Source organism: Myotis lucifugus, unplaced genomic scaffold (genome assembly GCF_000147115.1).
Source record: "Myotis lucifugus unplaced genomic scaffold, Myoluc2.0 scaffold_533, whole genome shotgun sequence".
NCBI classification, from domain to species: Eukaryota; Metazoa; Chordata; class Mammalia; order Chiroptera; family Vespertilionidae; genus Myotis; species Myotis lucifugus.
This window is the reverse complement of record NW_005871581.1, coordinates 114,332-130,455: the sequence shown is the minus strand read 5'-3', so window position 1 is coordinate 130,455 and position 16,124 is coordinate 114,332. Positions and strand designations below refer to the sequence as shown.

The following is a 16,124-nucleotide window of genomic DNA, read 5'->3' as shown; positions in this document are numbered from 1 at the left end:
GGGAGGAGGAGAGGCCGCCGCCCGAAGTCGAGGAGGAGCCACTAGGAGGAGGTGGCAGCGGCGGGCCCGGCCTCAGGGCCGGTTCGACGGAGGGGTGCCTCCTCGCGGGAAGACGCGGACGGCCCGGAGGAGGAGGCGGAGGAGGCGGCGGCGGCGGCGATGGTGGTCGGGGGCAGTGGCTGCAAGGAGCAGGAGTTGAGCTACGAGCTGCAGCAGGGCTACCGCATCCTGGGCGAGTTCCTGCAGGAGAAGCACCGCGGCCTCACCGCCCCCTTCCTGCAGCCTTTGGGGGGCGTTGCCGCCGGAGAGGAGGAGGAGGCGGCGGCGGCGGAGGGGCCGCGCGGCGGGGGCCGGGGCAGTCGCTCCCTCCCGCAGCCTCCCGGGCAGGGCCTGTGTCTGCTGAAGATGGAGGAGAAGTTCAGCAGCGGCCAGTACGGGGGCATCACCGAGTTCGTGGCGGACTTCAGGTCGATGCTGGAAACGTGCTACCGCCTGCACGGAGTGGACCACTGGGTCTCCAGGCAGGGCCAGAAGCTGGAGATGATGCTGGAGCAGAAGTTGGCGCTGCTCTCCCGGTGAGTGGACGCCGTCCCAGGTGGGCCTGGCGGGCCGACACAAACACACCCTCACACGTGTCCGAGGAGGGGCTGGGCCAGGGGCCGGGGGGCGCCGCTGATAGGCGCGGAGTCCGGGCTGGGGAGCCCTGGGAGGAGCGGCCGCTCGGGGCGGGGGCCCGCAGGGGTGTGGCGTGGCGGGTGTGGGCGGACGAACCCCCGCACCCAGGTGGGAAGAAGCGGAGAAGGGAGCCCAGGCCCGACCCAAAGAGCGGGTCAAGCTTGTAGATGTCAAGTAAAATGGTGCCCGTAGGGAGAAGGACAAGGGTAGGCGGAGGAAAAGTTCCAGTGGGAGGGAAGTTGGATCCGTAGCTTTTAGAGAGTTTCAGCGTGACAGTTTAAAAAAAATGTTTAGGATGAAATGGCGTTAGGAAAATAAATTTTAGCTCGTGTAAAAAGGTGGTAGTTTCATACCATTAAAAAATAGGATCGTTTTTCTACCCCATGTCGGCCATCTGAGATTTATGGAGTTATTAAATGGTTAATGATTACTCTGGTGTACTCCTGATCTTTTCTCTCAGCTTCATCTCAGGAGACTGAACTTTTGCAATTATAATGGGTGCATCAACGCAAAATTGTTAATACGGTTAGATATTTGTGTGTATTCTACCACAGATCATAGGCTCATCAGGTGGCACCGTGCTGCTGGTGTACTCCACCCATATATCTAATTTAGTAAGAGGAAATAATGGAGGCTACTAAAACGTATAAATTTCTAATAATTATGTAATTTATACAAGCCAAATTAATTTCTCAAGTGGCAATTTTTTAGGAATAGAAAAATAATTGACTCTTGCTGAAAATAATTGAATGGTAGTTTGACTCTTTACTAGCTGAAGTGAACTTGAACAAGTCACTTTACTTTTTTGGCTTTAGTTTCATCATCTGTAAAATGGGGATAATAATAGTACCTACCTCATGGGGTTGCTGTAGGATTAAAGTCAACAGTGCTGGTCCCATAGTGAGCCAAATATAAATGTTAATCTTTATAGTAGTAGTAGTAGTTGAATAAAATGAATATTTTTCTCATCTCTGAAACGGGGTATTCTACTAGTGTTTTTCTGGAGTAGTTGTTAATTTTTTGGTCCTTGATTTATAATTGTAATTTTAAAGTGATCTAATTTGTCAACTGGCTTCTTTATGCTGTTTTCACTACCATCAGTGACTTCTTTCATTGAAAACAGTAGGATTCTTCTTGAATCCTTTTATAAAGTAGAATTATTTGGTAACAATTGTTCACAAATTTGCTTTGTAGATTACTCTATATACTCTTTTAGTGACATTATCCTTGTATGTAGTGTATTTGTTACCCTTGACTCCACAGTGTTTTGTAGTTATGACCGACATAAACTCAAGTTGATGTCACAAGATTTTAGATTGTGGAAGGACTCATAGATTTAATCTAATCCAAGTATCCAGTTTTATAGATGTAGAAATAGGATTTAGGATGAGGCAAGAGAATGGCTGTATGAAAGCGCTAAGAAGCAGCATATGGGTTTGAATGAATTACAGATATTTTCAAAAGCATTGTGTGTATAGTAAATAATTTTCGAGTCCCACAAAAGAGCAAGGGAGACTATTTCTCTTTCACATAAAGGTATATAAAGGTAAATTTCTAAATGCTTAGAATCAATCCCAGGGGGCTTATGCTCATTCTGACATGATTTAATAGCATCCATACTTAGAATTTAAACTTATAACAGTCTGTTGTTTGTAAACATAATATATATGTGACATTATTATTCTAAGAGAGATAAAATTCTTGCATTTTAGTAGCAAAAAGTAATATGATGGTCTTAAACAGATAAAAGTTTTATAAATAATAGGTTTGCCAGACCACACTGGTTGATACTAGGAAGTCATTTCTTTTTATGTACTAGCCCACTCAATAAATGCTTTGAGTGGGCACAACTTTGAGAAAAAAGCCTAAGTTGCAACTCTTCAGTATGCATTTAGGATATATAGATGTTCCAGAGCAATGTTCTATAGACTGTCCATATAAATAAGATTTTCAGCAAATAGATGACCCAGATACCTTATATGTAAATAAGTGGTACATGGTATCTTAGTACTATAAAAAAAACAATCATTTAGATATTATCACTTAAGGTATGTTGTGTGTTTTATTTACATTTTTATTTATTGATTTTAGAGAGAGAGGCAAGGAGAGAAACATCAATTTGTTGTTCCAGTTATTTATGCATTCATTGGTTGATTGTTATATGTTTCTTGACTGTGGATTGAACCCTCAATTTTGGCATATCGGGACAACACTCTAACCAACTGAGCTACCCAGCCAGGGTTCATTTAAGTTTTGTCCTGTCTTCTGTTAGATATTGAATTAGCTCTTATTTTCAAATGTACAGTAAGGAGAACTTTACATCTGCTTTATATACTAGTGAGTCCTTTAGTGAGCCCAAGACAAGTTAGATTAGGTTAAAAGGATGCTATATCCTATATAATAAAAGGCTGATGTGCAAATTGTCCCCTTGGGAGCTCGACTGACCGGGAGTTTGACCGCTCGCTATGATGTGTGCTGACCACCAGGGGGTGGCGCGGAACAAAGGAAGGCCCTGGCCAGCAGTCGGGGGAAGGAAGGCCCTGATCGGCCCTGATCACCAGCCAGGCCTAGGGACCCTACCTGTGCATGAATTTCGCTTACTGGGCCTCTAGTTAATATAGAACAGCCCAATGGAATTAGTACTTCGGACTCATTATATAACTTGAATCTCGATTGCTTCATCTGTGCTATGAGAGTGCTAAGCTAGATTTGTTGATTGTATATGAGGGTATCTGTCAGAGCAAGACATTCAAGTCCCTGAAATCAAAAGTTAAGTTCTCTGCTTTTAAATGGTTTATAGTTGAGTAGGGAAATGGAGACTTTAAAAAGATAATGATTCTGTAATGGACATATAAACAAGGTACAGAGAAATTTAAGAGGAAGGAGACATAAATCTGAAGGGAAGGGACAATTGAGAGGAAGAAGGAGAAAGGGGAAAGAGACTACAGTACTTACAAGACATCATATAGAAGTACACACTTGAACTGACTTTCGAAGTTGAATATTGCTACTGGGATTTTTTTTGGAGGGTTTGAAATGAGCATTCCAGAATGCTGAACTGCTGTGAATGCAAGGTATGAAATAGTATAATGTTTCTGGGAACTATAGTCTATATGGCTACAGTATGGTCTCCAGATAGTGTCTGCAACCCAGGAGATATGCAGGGTGATTGATTGGGGTGAGGAAAGAAAATATTACAGGGTCAGTATATTCAAACTAACGGCCCGGAGCACGAAATTTGTGCACAGGTAGGATCCCTAGGCCTGGCCAGCGATCAGGGCCAATCGGGGCCTTTGGGCTGCTGGCCAGGGCCTTCCTTCCCTGGCTGCTGGCTGCCGGCCAGGCCCTTCCTTCGTTCCGTGCCGCCCCTTGGTGGTCAGTGCACGTCATCGCGAGCAATCAAACTCCCAGTCTCCTGGTCAAACTCCTGAGGGAACACTTTGCATATTAGCCCTTTATATAGAGAGATTTTATCTTTTTAATTTTGGGCTTGCTTTTTAAAAATTTTATTTTATTTATTTAATCCTCACCCAGGGATATTTTTCCATTGCTTTCAGATAGAGTGGGAGGGGGGAGAGAGAGACATATTGATTGGTTGCCTCCAGCACAAGCCCCTATTGGTCCAGGGATGGAGCCTGCAACCCAGGTACATTGCCCTTCAACCAGCAACCCTTTGGTGCTGGATCCCCCACTTTAACCATGAGGCAAAACCTGCCAGGGCTTGGCTTGCTTTTTGTGGTGTTTTTAATAGCACTATGTCTGTAGTTTATAAGTACAATAGTATGTTAATATATGTTGGTAATATATACCAACATATTATGCATATTTGTAATATAACTAGAACCAAGAAACAACATATCTATTCTCAGGAAGGTTATAGTTTTAGAAGGGATCTCATTCATTTGAAGCAACTGAAAGAAATATCAATTAACATTAAAAACGGGGAGAAAATAAGTGGAAAGGAATAGAGAATACTTAACAGTTAGGAAATTATGCACAAAGCTTTAGAAACTGTCAAATAGTAATAAGAATTTTTGACTCTGGCAAATTTTAATCCATGATGTTTTTGAAAGCTTTAAGAATATTGCTATATAGTCAGAAGATTGCTTTTTCTAGTTTTAAAAGGTTGTGGTTAAAGAAGAGGCATCATCAGTGATCCCAATAGAGCTAAACCTAAGTATTGAGTGCAGTGATGAAAGAGTGAGGGATTTTAATTAAGACATTTATTGAGGACCTGCTGGGTACTTGGAAGGCAGTTTTTCTCCCCAAGAGGTTTAAAAGATGGTACATATACAGTTATGATAAAAAGTAAAATATCTTAAAACTGTGGTTCATTCTCAAATTTATTCCATTGTCAGAACACCTGGCAATCATGCAACTATTTGCAGACTATCATGAAATATTGATATATTTGGTTGTATCATATGATTTTTTTTTTTTGCTGGGGAGCCCCAAAGGCTTTGTAAAATTACAGGAGGAAACCCTTGATTGAAGAAGTTGTATTTATTACCTTAGTTTTTTCCCCCTTACAAATCAGAGAACATAATCAGGATGGTAGATCTTGGTTCATTTAGCTCATGAAATAACTATATTACAAGGGTGCATACTTTGAAGACTACTGTGGTGAGCTTTATTATAAAGTATTAAGGGAGTGCAAAGGAGTTGTAACTGCAAGGAAGGAGGAAGGAGCTGGAATTGAAAAATACTTAATTAGATTTTATTCTAGAGGTTAAAGTTTTGGAAGGTGGATAGAATATTGATAGATGAAGTTGAGGAGTTCATTTAACAATTACTTGAACTATTATATGATAAGTAAAGCCTTGTAGATACAATGATAAATACGACATTATTTCTTATTTCAAGGTGGTAGATAAACAGAAACAATCGAAGGTATGGAGTCAAAAGAGTGCAGAGTATCCCAGAGGAATAGTTTATACCCAGTGATTAACTTAATCACTTAATCATTAGAGTGTAGGATAATGAGGGGCTGTAGTGCAGATAAGTCTAGAAAGGTAGATTGGAGCTATAGAGATTCTTCATTGCTTGCTAAGGAAGTTAGAATGTAGGCAGTATAGATCTATCATAGGTTTTAGCTAAGGGGTGACATGATTTTACTAGTATTGTGAGTTTGAAAGCTGACATGGAAGAACAGAGAATGAAGAAAAGAAACCAATTAAAAGGCTATTGAGTTAATTCCATGAAAAGATAATAGGCAGTAGGAAAAAAAAGTGGATGAGGATATGAAAGAGGTATATTCAGCAGGTAAAATGGCAAGCTATTGGATGTGGGATGTGAAGGAAAGGATGATGTCCAAAATGAATTCAAGCCCAGGTGATGGTAATGATGCTTCTGAGGGAATATGAGAGGAGGAATTTATTTGAAGATACTCAGCTGAGAATTATGGGAAGGCTGCATATGTAGCTCAGCAGAGTGAGTAGGGCAAGATTCGAGAATATTTGATTAGGAATTAACCTGCAGAAAGGTGATGGTTGAAGAAACGGGAGTGAATGAGATTTCCCAGGTACACTAGTTAAAATACAAAGGGGACCTAAAGGCAGAACTTTATATAAGTATTGAGTACATTTACTGGCAAGATGAAAGTTTAGAAGAAGATGATTAAACTGTGTATGATATATATTAAAAGCTGAAATGGTTAATTAAGAAGAGGCAGTTAATGAAGATGAAAAGAATTTATTCTGGAATAAGTAAAAGTTATTATTTTATATAGTAAACGTACAGACTTTATTATTTTAGGAAATTTTGTTCCATTTGAAAATATTAATTTGAGACTGATTTAGATTTAATACAGTAAAAAAGCACCAATAGATTCTAATGTGTTCTGCCTTCTTGTCTGTTTCTCATTGTATTTGTGCCCTTGTTAATCAATTTATAACTACATTTTTATTTCTAAGAAAAACTGGAGCAGGGGGAAAGAAAATCATGTTTTTGGAGAGAAGATTGGATCCCTTTCAGTAGTTGTGTTTTAGCTTTCAATTCATCTGTAGGCTATGTCCCTGAACTTAGAGGTGCCCGGAACAAATCATAGCAGTTTTCATTTCCAAGAACAAATCATAGCAGTTTTCATTTCTAAGGAACTTGCATAGTGATATAAATCTTTAAAATACATATTAAGTTAATTGAGGTGCTTTTTTTAAAAATTGGGAATGAATAATAAACCCCAGTGGTAGTATTATTTATCACCTAGCCCTTTGTATATTATCTCCCACCTCGGACCTGTGAATATTCCAGAATTAATCATGCTTAAAAGCCAGGATATTAAGTATATACACTGAAAAAATACTTAGGCAAACCAACAAAGTGTTAATAATGGCTATTACGAAGTAGAAAGATCATGGCTATTTTACATTTTCTTCTTTTAACTTTTCTATATGTCCTAGATTTTCTACAATAAGCATATTTTATGGTTAAAAGATTTTACTTAAAGGAAATTACTATTTACAAATTTCATTAAATTATGTATTGGTAAAATAGGGTTAACCATATGTATCACCGAAGTTGTAAGATAGTATACTGTATCACCGAAGTTGTAAGATAGTATACATTCATATTAAATGTTGTAACTGAGTAGTGGAACTGTAGGTGATTTTTAGTTTTCCCTTTCACTCTAATTTTTTCTACAGTTTTATTTTAATGTTCAAAATATAAAATCTACAGATTTTATAAGTACAGTTTTAAGAACTTGAAATAGCTAGTGCTAAGAACTCACACAAAACTTTCATATTTAAAGCATTTGAGTACCGCTATTTGAAAGTACCTTCAGAAAAAAATAGCTCTTCTGACAGATTTTATATTTCTTTTTTAAAAATATATTTTTGTTGATTTCAGAGAGGAAGGGAGAGGGAGAGAGAGATAGAAACATCAATGATGAGAGGGAATCATTGATTGGCTGCCTCCTGTACGCCCCCTACTGGGGATTGAGCCCACAACCTGGGCATGTGCCCTTGAGCAGAATTGAACCCAGGACCCTTCAGTCCACAGACTAATGCTCTATCCCAGTGGTTCTCAACCTGAGGGTCTCGACCCCTTTGGGGGTCGAACGACCCTTTCACAGGGGTAGCCTAAATACATCCTGCATATCAGATATTTACATTACGATTCATAACAGTAGCAACATTACAGTTATGAAGTAGCAACGAAAATAATTTTATGGTTGGGGGTCACCGCAACATGAGGAACTGTATTAAAGGGTCGCGGCATAAGGAAGGTTGAGAACCACTGCTCTATCCACTGAACCAAACCAGCTAGGGCATATTTCTTTAAATGTATGTCTGGAAATTCATTTCTATCCCACTACAAGATAAAAAAGAGAACACAGATTGTAATAACCAGTTTAAGGTAAAACTGCTTGATTAAATCTCTTGCTATATTTTGTTTTTAATATATATATTTTTTAAATATATTTTATTGATCTTCCACAGAGAGGAAGGGAGAGAGACAGAGAGCCAGAAACATCAATGAGAGAGAAACATCATCGATCAGCTGCCTCCTGCACATCCCCCACCGGGGACATGCCTGCAACCCAGGCACACGCCCCCAACCAGAATTGAACCTGGGACCCTTCAGTTCGCAGGCCGACGCTCCATCCACCGAGCCAAACCGGTTTCGGCTGTTTTTAATATATTTTATTGATTTTTTACAGAGAGGAAGGGAGAGGGATAGAGAGTTAGAAACATCGATGAGAGAGAAACATCGATCAGCTGCCTCTTGCACACTCCCTACTGGGGACGTGCCCGCAACCAAGGTACATGCCCTTGACCGGAATCGAACCTGGGACCTTTCAGTCCTCAGGCCAACGCTCTATCCACTGAGCCAAACCAGTTAGGGCCCTCCTGCTATATTTTGTAAATACTTTATTAATATTTCTCTTTTTTGAGAGTTTAAGCCTTCTAAATTAGAATTAGTGAGAAAACACTGCCAAGATATAATGCAGAAAGCGTTTGATTTGTTATTTAACACATGAAGTATTTGGGGGATCTTCTCTTTCCAAAGGATATCCCCAACCCTCTCTCAGATACATCTCATTTGCTAGACTTAAGTTTTCTTTCAAATGATAACATCTCAATTTATAATGACATTTGGGTTTGCAGAAACTTTAAAGGTGAACCGTTTTACTTAAATCTTACAATTTAGAACTACCCTAGTACATTGACATTTATGGTATTGGTGTAACATTTTCAGTTGTATGAGATTGATATCAGAAAGAAAATCTCACCCACAGAAATGCGTACCACGATTAGAATATTGGGATTATTTTCCCTATGGCATCTCATATTTTATGTTTGTTTGTTTTATTAGCATCATGTGTTTCGCAAGGAACACAGTTTATCTTTATTTTTTTATTTTTATCTTTTTTCCTTTTTTTAAAAAAAATTTCTTTATTGGTTAAGGTATTACAAATGTGTCCTCATTTCCCATTAACCCCCAACCTCCCCGCCCCCTCCCCCCACTCATGCTCTCATCCCCCTGTTGTCCGTGTCCATTGGGTTGGCTTATATGCATGCATACAAGTCCTTTGGTTGATCTCTCCCCCTTATCCCCTCCCTCCCCTACTTTCCCTCTGGGGATTGATAGTCTGATCGCTGTTTCTCTGTCTTTGGATCTATCCCTGTTCATCAGTCTATGTTGTACTCTGTATTCCACAAATGAGTGAGATCATGTGGTATTTATCTTTCTCTGACTGGCTTATTTCACTTAGCATAATGCTCTCCAGTTCCATCCATGCTGTTGCAAATGGCAGTAATTCCTTCTTTTTTACCGCAGCGTAGTATTCCATTGTGTAGATGTACCACAGTTTTTTAATCCACTCATCTGCTGATGGACATTTAGGCTGTTTCCAAATCTTAGCTATGGTGAATTGTGCTGCTATGAACATAGGGGTGCATATATCCTTTCTGATTGGTGTTTCTGGCTTCTTGGGATATATTCCTAGAAGTGGAATCACTGGGTTAAATGGGAGTTCCATTTTTAGTTTTTTGAGGAAACTCCATACTGTTCTCCACAGTGGCTGCACCAGTCTGCATTCCCACCAGCAGTGCAGAAGGGTTCCTTTTTCTCCACATCCTCTCCAACACTTGTTGTTTATTGATTTGTTGATGATAGCCATTCTGACAGGTGTGAGATGATACCGCATTGTCATTTCGATTTGCATCTCTCGTATCATTAGTGACTTTGAGCATGTTTTCATATGTCTTTCGGCCTTCTGTATGTCCTCTTTTGAAAAGTGTCTATTTAGGTCCGTTGCCCATTTTTTGATTGGATTGTTTATCTTCCTTTTGTTAAGTTGCATAAGTTCCCTGTAAATGTTGGAGATTAAACCCTTATCGGTGATATCATTGGCTAATATGTTCTCCCATGCAGTGTGCTTTCTTGTTTTTTTTGTTGATGATTTCTTTTGCTGTGCAGAAGCTTTTTATTTTGATGTAGTCCCATTTGTTTATTTTCTCTTTAGTTTCCATTGCCCTAGGAGCATTATCAGAGAAGAAATTCCTTCGGCATATGTTTGCAATTTCATTGCCTATAGATTCCTCTAGTATTTTTATGGTTTCCCGTCTTACGTTTAAGTCCTTTATCCATTTTGAGTTTATTTTTGTGTATGGTATGAGTTGGTGGTCTAGTTTCATCTTTTTGCATGTATCTGTCCAATTTTCCCAACACCATTTATTGAAGAGACTGTCTTGACTCCATTGTATGCTCTTGCCTCCTTTGTCGAATATTAATTGGGCATAGTGGTTTGGGTCGATTTCTGGGTTCTCTATTCTATTCCATTGATCTCTATGTCTGTTCCTGTTCCAGTACCAAGCTGTTTTAAGAACAGTGGCTTTGTAATACAACTTGATATCTGGTATTGAGATCCCACCTACATTGTTCTTCTTTCTCAGGATTTCTGCAGCTATTCGAGGTCTATTTTTATTCCAGATGAATTTTTGAAACGTTCGTTCTAGATCTGTGAAATATGCCGTTGGTAATTTAATGGGGATTGCATTGAATCTATAGGTTGCTTTGGGTAGTATGGGCATTTTGATGATGTTGATTCTACCAATCCATGAACACGGTATGTTCTTCCATCTGTTTATGTCTTCCTCTATCTCTTTTTTCAGTGTCCTGTAGTTTTTCGCATATAAGTCTTTTACCTCCTTAGTTAAGGTTATTCCTAGGTATCTTAATTTTTTTGGTGTGATGGTAAATGGGATTGCTTTTTTAGTCTCCCTTTCTGTAAGTTCACTATTGGTGTAAAGAAATGCCTTAGATTTCTTGGCATTAATTTTGTATCCTGCTACATTGCTGAATTCATTTATTAAGTCTAATAATTTTTTGATGGAGTCTTTAGGGTTTTCTATGTACAGTATCATGTCATCTGCAAATAAGGACAGTTTTACTTCTTTTCCAATTTGGATGCCTTTTATTTCTTCTTCTTGTCTGATCGCAATGGCGAGTACTTCCAATCCTATGTTGAACAGGAGTGGTGAGAGGGGGCATCCCTGTATTGTTCCTGTTTTTAGGGGAAATGGTTTTAGTTTTTGCCCATTGATTATGATGTTGGCTGTGGGTTTGTCATATATAGCTTTTATTATGTTGAGGTATGATCCTTCTATTCCCACCTTGCTGAGAGTTTTTATCAAGAAAGGGTGTTGAATTTTGTCAAATGCTTTTTCTGCATCAATTGATATGACCATGTGGTTTTTATCTCTCAATTTGTTTATGTCATGTATCACATTTATTGATTTGTGGATATTGTACCATCCTTGCATCCCCGGGATAAATCCTACTTGGTCATGGTGTATGATCTTTCTGATGTACTGCTGGATCCGATTTGCTAGAATTTTGTTGAGTATTTTGGCATCTATGTTCATGAGGGATATTGGCCTATAATTCTCTTTCATTGTGTTGTCTTTATCTGGTTTTGGTATTAGGGTGATGCTGGCTTCATAGAATGAGCTGGGAAGTGTTCCTTCCTCTTGAATTTTTTGGAATAGTCTGAGGAGTATAGGTTTTAGTTCTTCCTTGAATGTTTGGTAAAACTCCCCTGTGAAGCCGTTGGGCCCCGGGCTTTTGTTTGCTGGAAGCTTTTTGATGACTGCTTCAATTTCTTCCATAGTTATTGGCCTATTGAGATTTTTAGATTCTTCCGGATTGAGTTTTGGAAGATTGTATTTTCCTAGGAATGTGTCCATTCATATTTTATGTTTTAAACTGCTCTTCAATTTTAGTGGTGGGCTGCCTAACAAATAGACAAATAAAGGGACACCAGTATTCTGCTAAATACACAATTCCTGGTGAATTCAGGGGTTTTCCTCAAGTTTCTTTTAAAAATAAGAACAGAGTCCACTTCATTTGCACAGAAGGAGAGAAACAGACCATCTGAAAAACTTATTACATATAAATGGTTTCCCATCGAAGTGTAAATATAAATTGTTTCTGTGCTAATCCATAGCTCGGTTTTAACATCTGAATTACTAAAATTGGAAGATAAATATATTAGAATATAATCATTAAATAAAATTGAAGACATTTTATATTTTTCTTGAATACTTGTGCTTGAGGAAAAACAGCTTTAAATTTAACTCTCTTTGTACAGATAAACTAATTTCCTAGCTTCCTCACTTTCTGATTTGGTGCTACCTTAGTGGTAAGCCTTTTCTGAGCACACTATTAAAGTAATATCCTTCTCCCTAGACATTATCTATCTTTTTAAGCTTCCTTTGTTTTCCTTCATTTATTGCATTCTAACTTATAGTATGAATTAATTACACATATCTCTTTCTCCTTTCTCACTAGAATGTAAAATCTGTGAGGGCTGGGACTTTTTCTGCTTGGTTTGTTGTTTGACTTCTATAAATGTTGACTTGAAATTAAGCAGTAAGTGGTGAACAGTTTTACATTCTCTATGCATGAATTCGTGCACCAGGCCCCTAGTAGTTATATATAGAAAAGTAGTGACAAGGTGTGACTGGGAAGGCCAAATTATGGAGCTAGATCATACAGGGCCCAATATGCTGTGCTGATAGTTTGTCCATTTTAGTGAGTTACTGTATTAAAAGCTTTTAAGCTAGAAATTTAAAAGGGACACATATCTGAGATGAATTAGAGGAGAAAACTAATGTCAATTTAACCTTTTCCATCCCTTAATTTTCAGCTTCTCTCAATTTTAATTTGCATTTGACTTTGTTTCTCTTGGGTAATGGATTTAATGAAGGATTATATCAAAATATATCTGGAAAATTTTGTTTTACATTAAGCAGAATTCCAAAGTAATGCTGGAAAGAAGAGAAAGACAATACTTTCTTTAGCCAGATATTTAGATAATATGCTAGATTTAAATATATACATAATTTAGGTTGGACTTAGTTGTTTTGTTTTTCTAATTGAATAATTTCTGTCTTCTCCCAGTTCTCAGGAAAAATATGTTATATACAGAATTTTACCCATTTAAGTTTTTGTCTACCAAGTTATTTTCAACAACTTTGTTTGCCAATAATTAAAACAATGGAATATGACAAACATTAAGAAATTGCAAACACATATTGACATGAGTTGCTTAATGCTTAATTTGACAGCTTGGTTTTTATAAACCCAAGTTTGTTACAGAAAGATACTTACAAGAACATAGCCTTAAAATTAATAGCATAACATCCTAAATAAAAGTTTCTAGAAATGATTAAATATGATGGTAATTTGTGGTGATCCACAGACTACTGAATAAGGATGAAACCCACAGATACTCCAGTTTATCTAAGTCTTTGTTACTGTGCAATTGCCAATACATTAGTAATTTCTTCTACTTATTAATTCCATTATAGGGAATTTGTTAAAATTTCATTCAAAAGTTCTTAGTTATATTCAAGTGTTACTTATTTTTTAAAAAATATGTTTTTATTGACTTGAGACAGAGAGAGAGAGAGAGAGGGAGAAAGGGAGAGGGAGAGAGAGAGAAACATCGATGAGAGAGAAACTTCAATTGGCTGTCTCCTGCACATCCCCTACTGGGGATGGAGTCCAAAACCCAGTAGTGCATGGGACAACACTCAACCAACTGAACCATACCAGCCAGGGTGCAAGTTTTATTTTTAAAACACTTTCATGGCAAGACTGCGTAAGTTATAGAATAACAGATCTATTTTTTTATTAGCAGTTTAAATCTTTTTTCTAATAGTTAACATTCATTCATTCCTTTCCATATACTAAATACTAAGCAATCTACATGCTCTTTGAAGAAGATTTGGAAAATAATAGAAAACGGTCAAATATGTTATATACTAAAAGGGTAATATGCAAATTGTCCCCTCAACTGGGAGTTTGACCAGGTGCGGGGCCCCCCTCCACCCCTCCCCCGGCCGATCACCCCAATTGGGGTGGGCTCGCCGGACCCTATCCGTGCACAAATTAGTGCACCGGACCTCTAGTTTAAAATAACCAGACAGAAGTAATCATCAGTTGTTAGCTTTTTTTTGTTAATCCTCACCTGAGGATATTTTTCCATTGGTTTTCAGAGAGAGTAGAAGGAGGGGGAGAGACACAGAGAGAGAAACATTGATGTGAGAGGGACATATCAATTGGTTGCCTCCCTGTGCTCCCACATTGGGGAGCTCTGTTCAGCCACAAGCCAGGCTGATGGCTGCCAGTACAGCGGTGGTGGTGGGAGCCTCTCCTGCCTCCTCAGCAGCACTAAGGATGTCCGACTGCAGCTTAGGCCTGCTCCCCGCTGGCAAGTGGACATCCCCCGAGGGCTGCCGGGCTGCCAGAGTGATGTCTGACTGCCAGCTGGGGCCCAATTCCCCTGGGAGCGGGCCTAAGCCAGCAGGTGGACATCCTTCGAGGGGTCCCAGACTGCAAGAGGGCATAGGCTGGGCTGAGGGACCCCCCCGCCCCCAGTGCACAAATTTTTGTGCACCGGGCCTCTAGTCTTTGTAATACAAATTATTAAAATTATTATGCATATAAAATACAACTATCGTGAAAATCTAAACAGTATAATTGAAGTGTAACTGTATTATACATGGACTTTTTTTTAGCAATATAGGGCTTAGTGTTTATTTTAGTAATTGTTTATTAATTGAAATAATATGTATATCTAGTGGCAAAAATTAAATAGTACAAGAGGTAATGCAATAAAAATGTCTCCCCTTCTCACCAGCCCCTTGGTCTCCTACTATCAAGAGACTATTGTGGTTACTATTTTCTTTTATTCAATTGGGTATCTAATAGCTATCTCAAATTTTAAACGTATTCAGAACTGAGCTTTTGTTGTTTTGTTTTCTTTTTCTAAGCCTATTCTTACCTTCTGAGTAAATGACCCCACTGTCTACCAATTTGCTCTAGGCAAAAAACTAGCTGAGACCTTTTCACTTACTTCCCATATTAAGCATATGAACCAGTTCAGAATTTTCTTCCTCTAAACTGTATTTTAAATCTTGTCTATTTTTTCCATCATCACTGAAGTACGGAATCATTATCTCTTGCCTGGAATACTGCTGTAGTTTCCTGTCTTGTTTTCCTGCTTCTGCTTTTTTCTCCTATAATCTGTTTTTTAACCAGCAGCCAGAGTGAACTTTGAAATATGTACATTAAGAGAAATCAGCACTCTGCTTAAAGCACTTCAGTGGCATTTATGAGCATAGAAAGGAGTTTGGCTTGCTGTTCTTTACATACCTGCCAAGCCATTTCTCAACTGAGGGCCTTTATACTTGCTCTTTCTTTTATCTAGAACACTTACTCCAAAGGTTTTTTTGTTTGTTCGTTCATTTGTTTTTGTTATGGTGGCTCCTCCTCCTATCACTACCTCAGAGAAATTATTCTTGACTACCTCACAGAATTTATAATTAGAACTTATGTACATATTTGCTTGCTTACTTTTTATATATTTTTTTACTAGCATGTAAGCTTAATGAGGACAGGAATCTTGCCTATCAGTGTTGATGCGTACACCTAAATGAATATTGAATGAAGGAATAAGTGAATGAATGAACAAAGGTATGATCTGTCTGACATTTATTTGTTTTTGTTAAGGAGTGAGGTTGAAATCCAGCTTTACTTTTTTCTCATGTCCAGATAGTGGTCAAAGCATCACGTTTCTTTATTTATTATTTACCATTTTTATAGTACATTAAATTTCTGTTGTATTTGGATCTTTTTCTTTTCTTTTTGTTTCCCACCCCCCGCTCACCTCATATGCTCCTCACTGCTCATCTGATATCCCCCCTGAGTCCCCATTTAGCCTTGCCCCACACCTCACAACAGAGCCCCAATGCTTGCTGGCTGTGCCTCACCTCATGTCCTCCTGGTTGCTTGCCTCAAAAGTGGTCCCAGTGGCTCATCCCCAGTGCCTCATCCTGGCCCTTTGTACTTGGATCTATTTTTTACCTCTCTCCACTGTGCTGTTGGTGTGTCTCACTGTTCACCTAGATACTTGTAATGTGAGATTAAGCTTATTT

At 38.7% G+C, this 16,124-nt stretch overlaps 1 protein-coding gene across 2 annotated transcripts in view; it reads left to right on the top strand.

Annotated features, from left to right (window-relative positions):
* The first annotated feature begins 6 nt into the window (after positions 1-6).
* Positions 7-16,124, top strand: part of KIAA2026 (KIAA2026 ortholog) — a 95,715-nt gene continuing 79,597 nt past the window's right edge. For both annotated transcript variants that reach the window (XM_023745313.1, XM_023745312.1), the window contains exon 1: positions 7-575. In XM_023745313.1, coding sequence (XP_023601081.1) covers positions 160-575 — 416 coding nt within the window. In that variant the 5' untranslated portion in view covers positions 7-159. The remainder of the gene's footprint in view (positions 576-16,124) is intronic.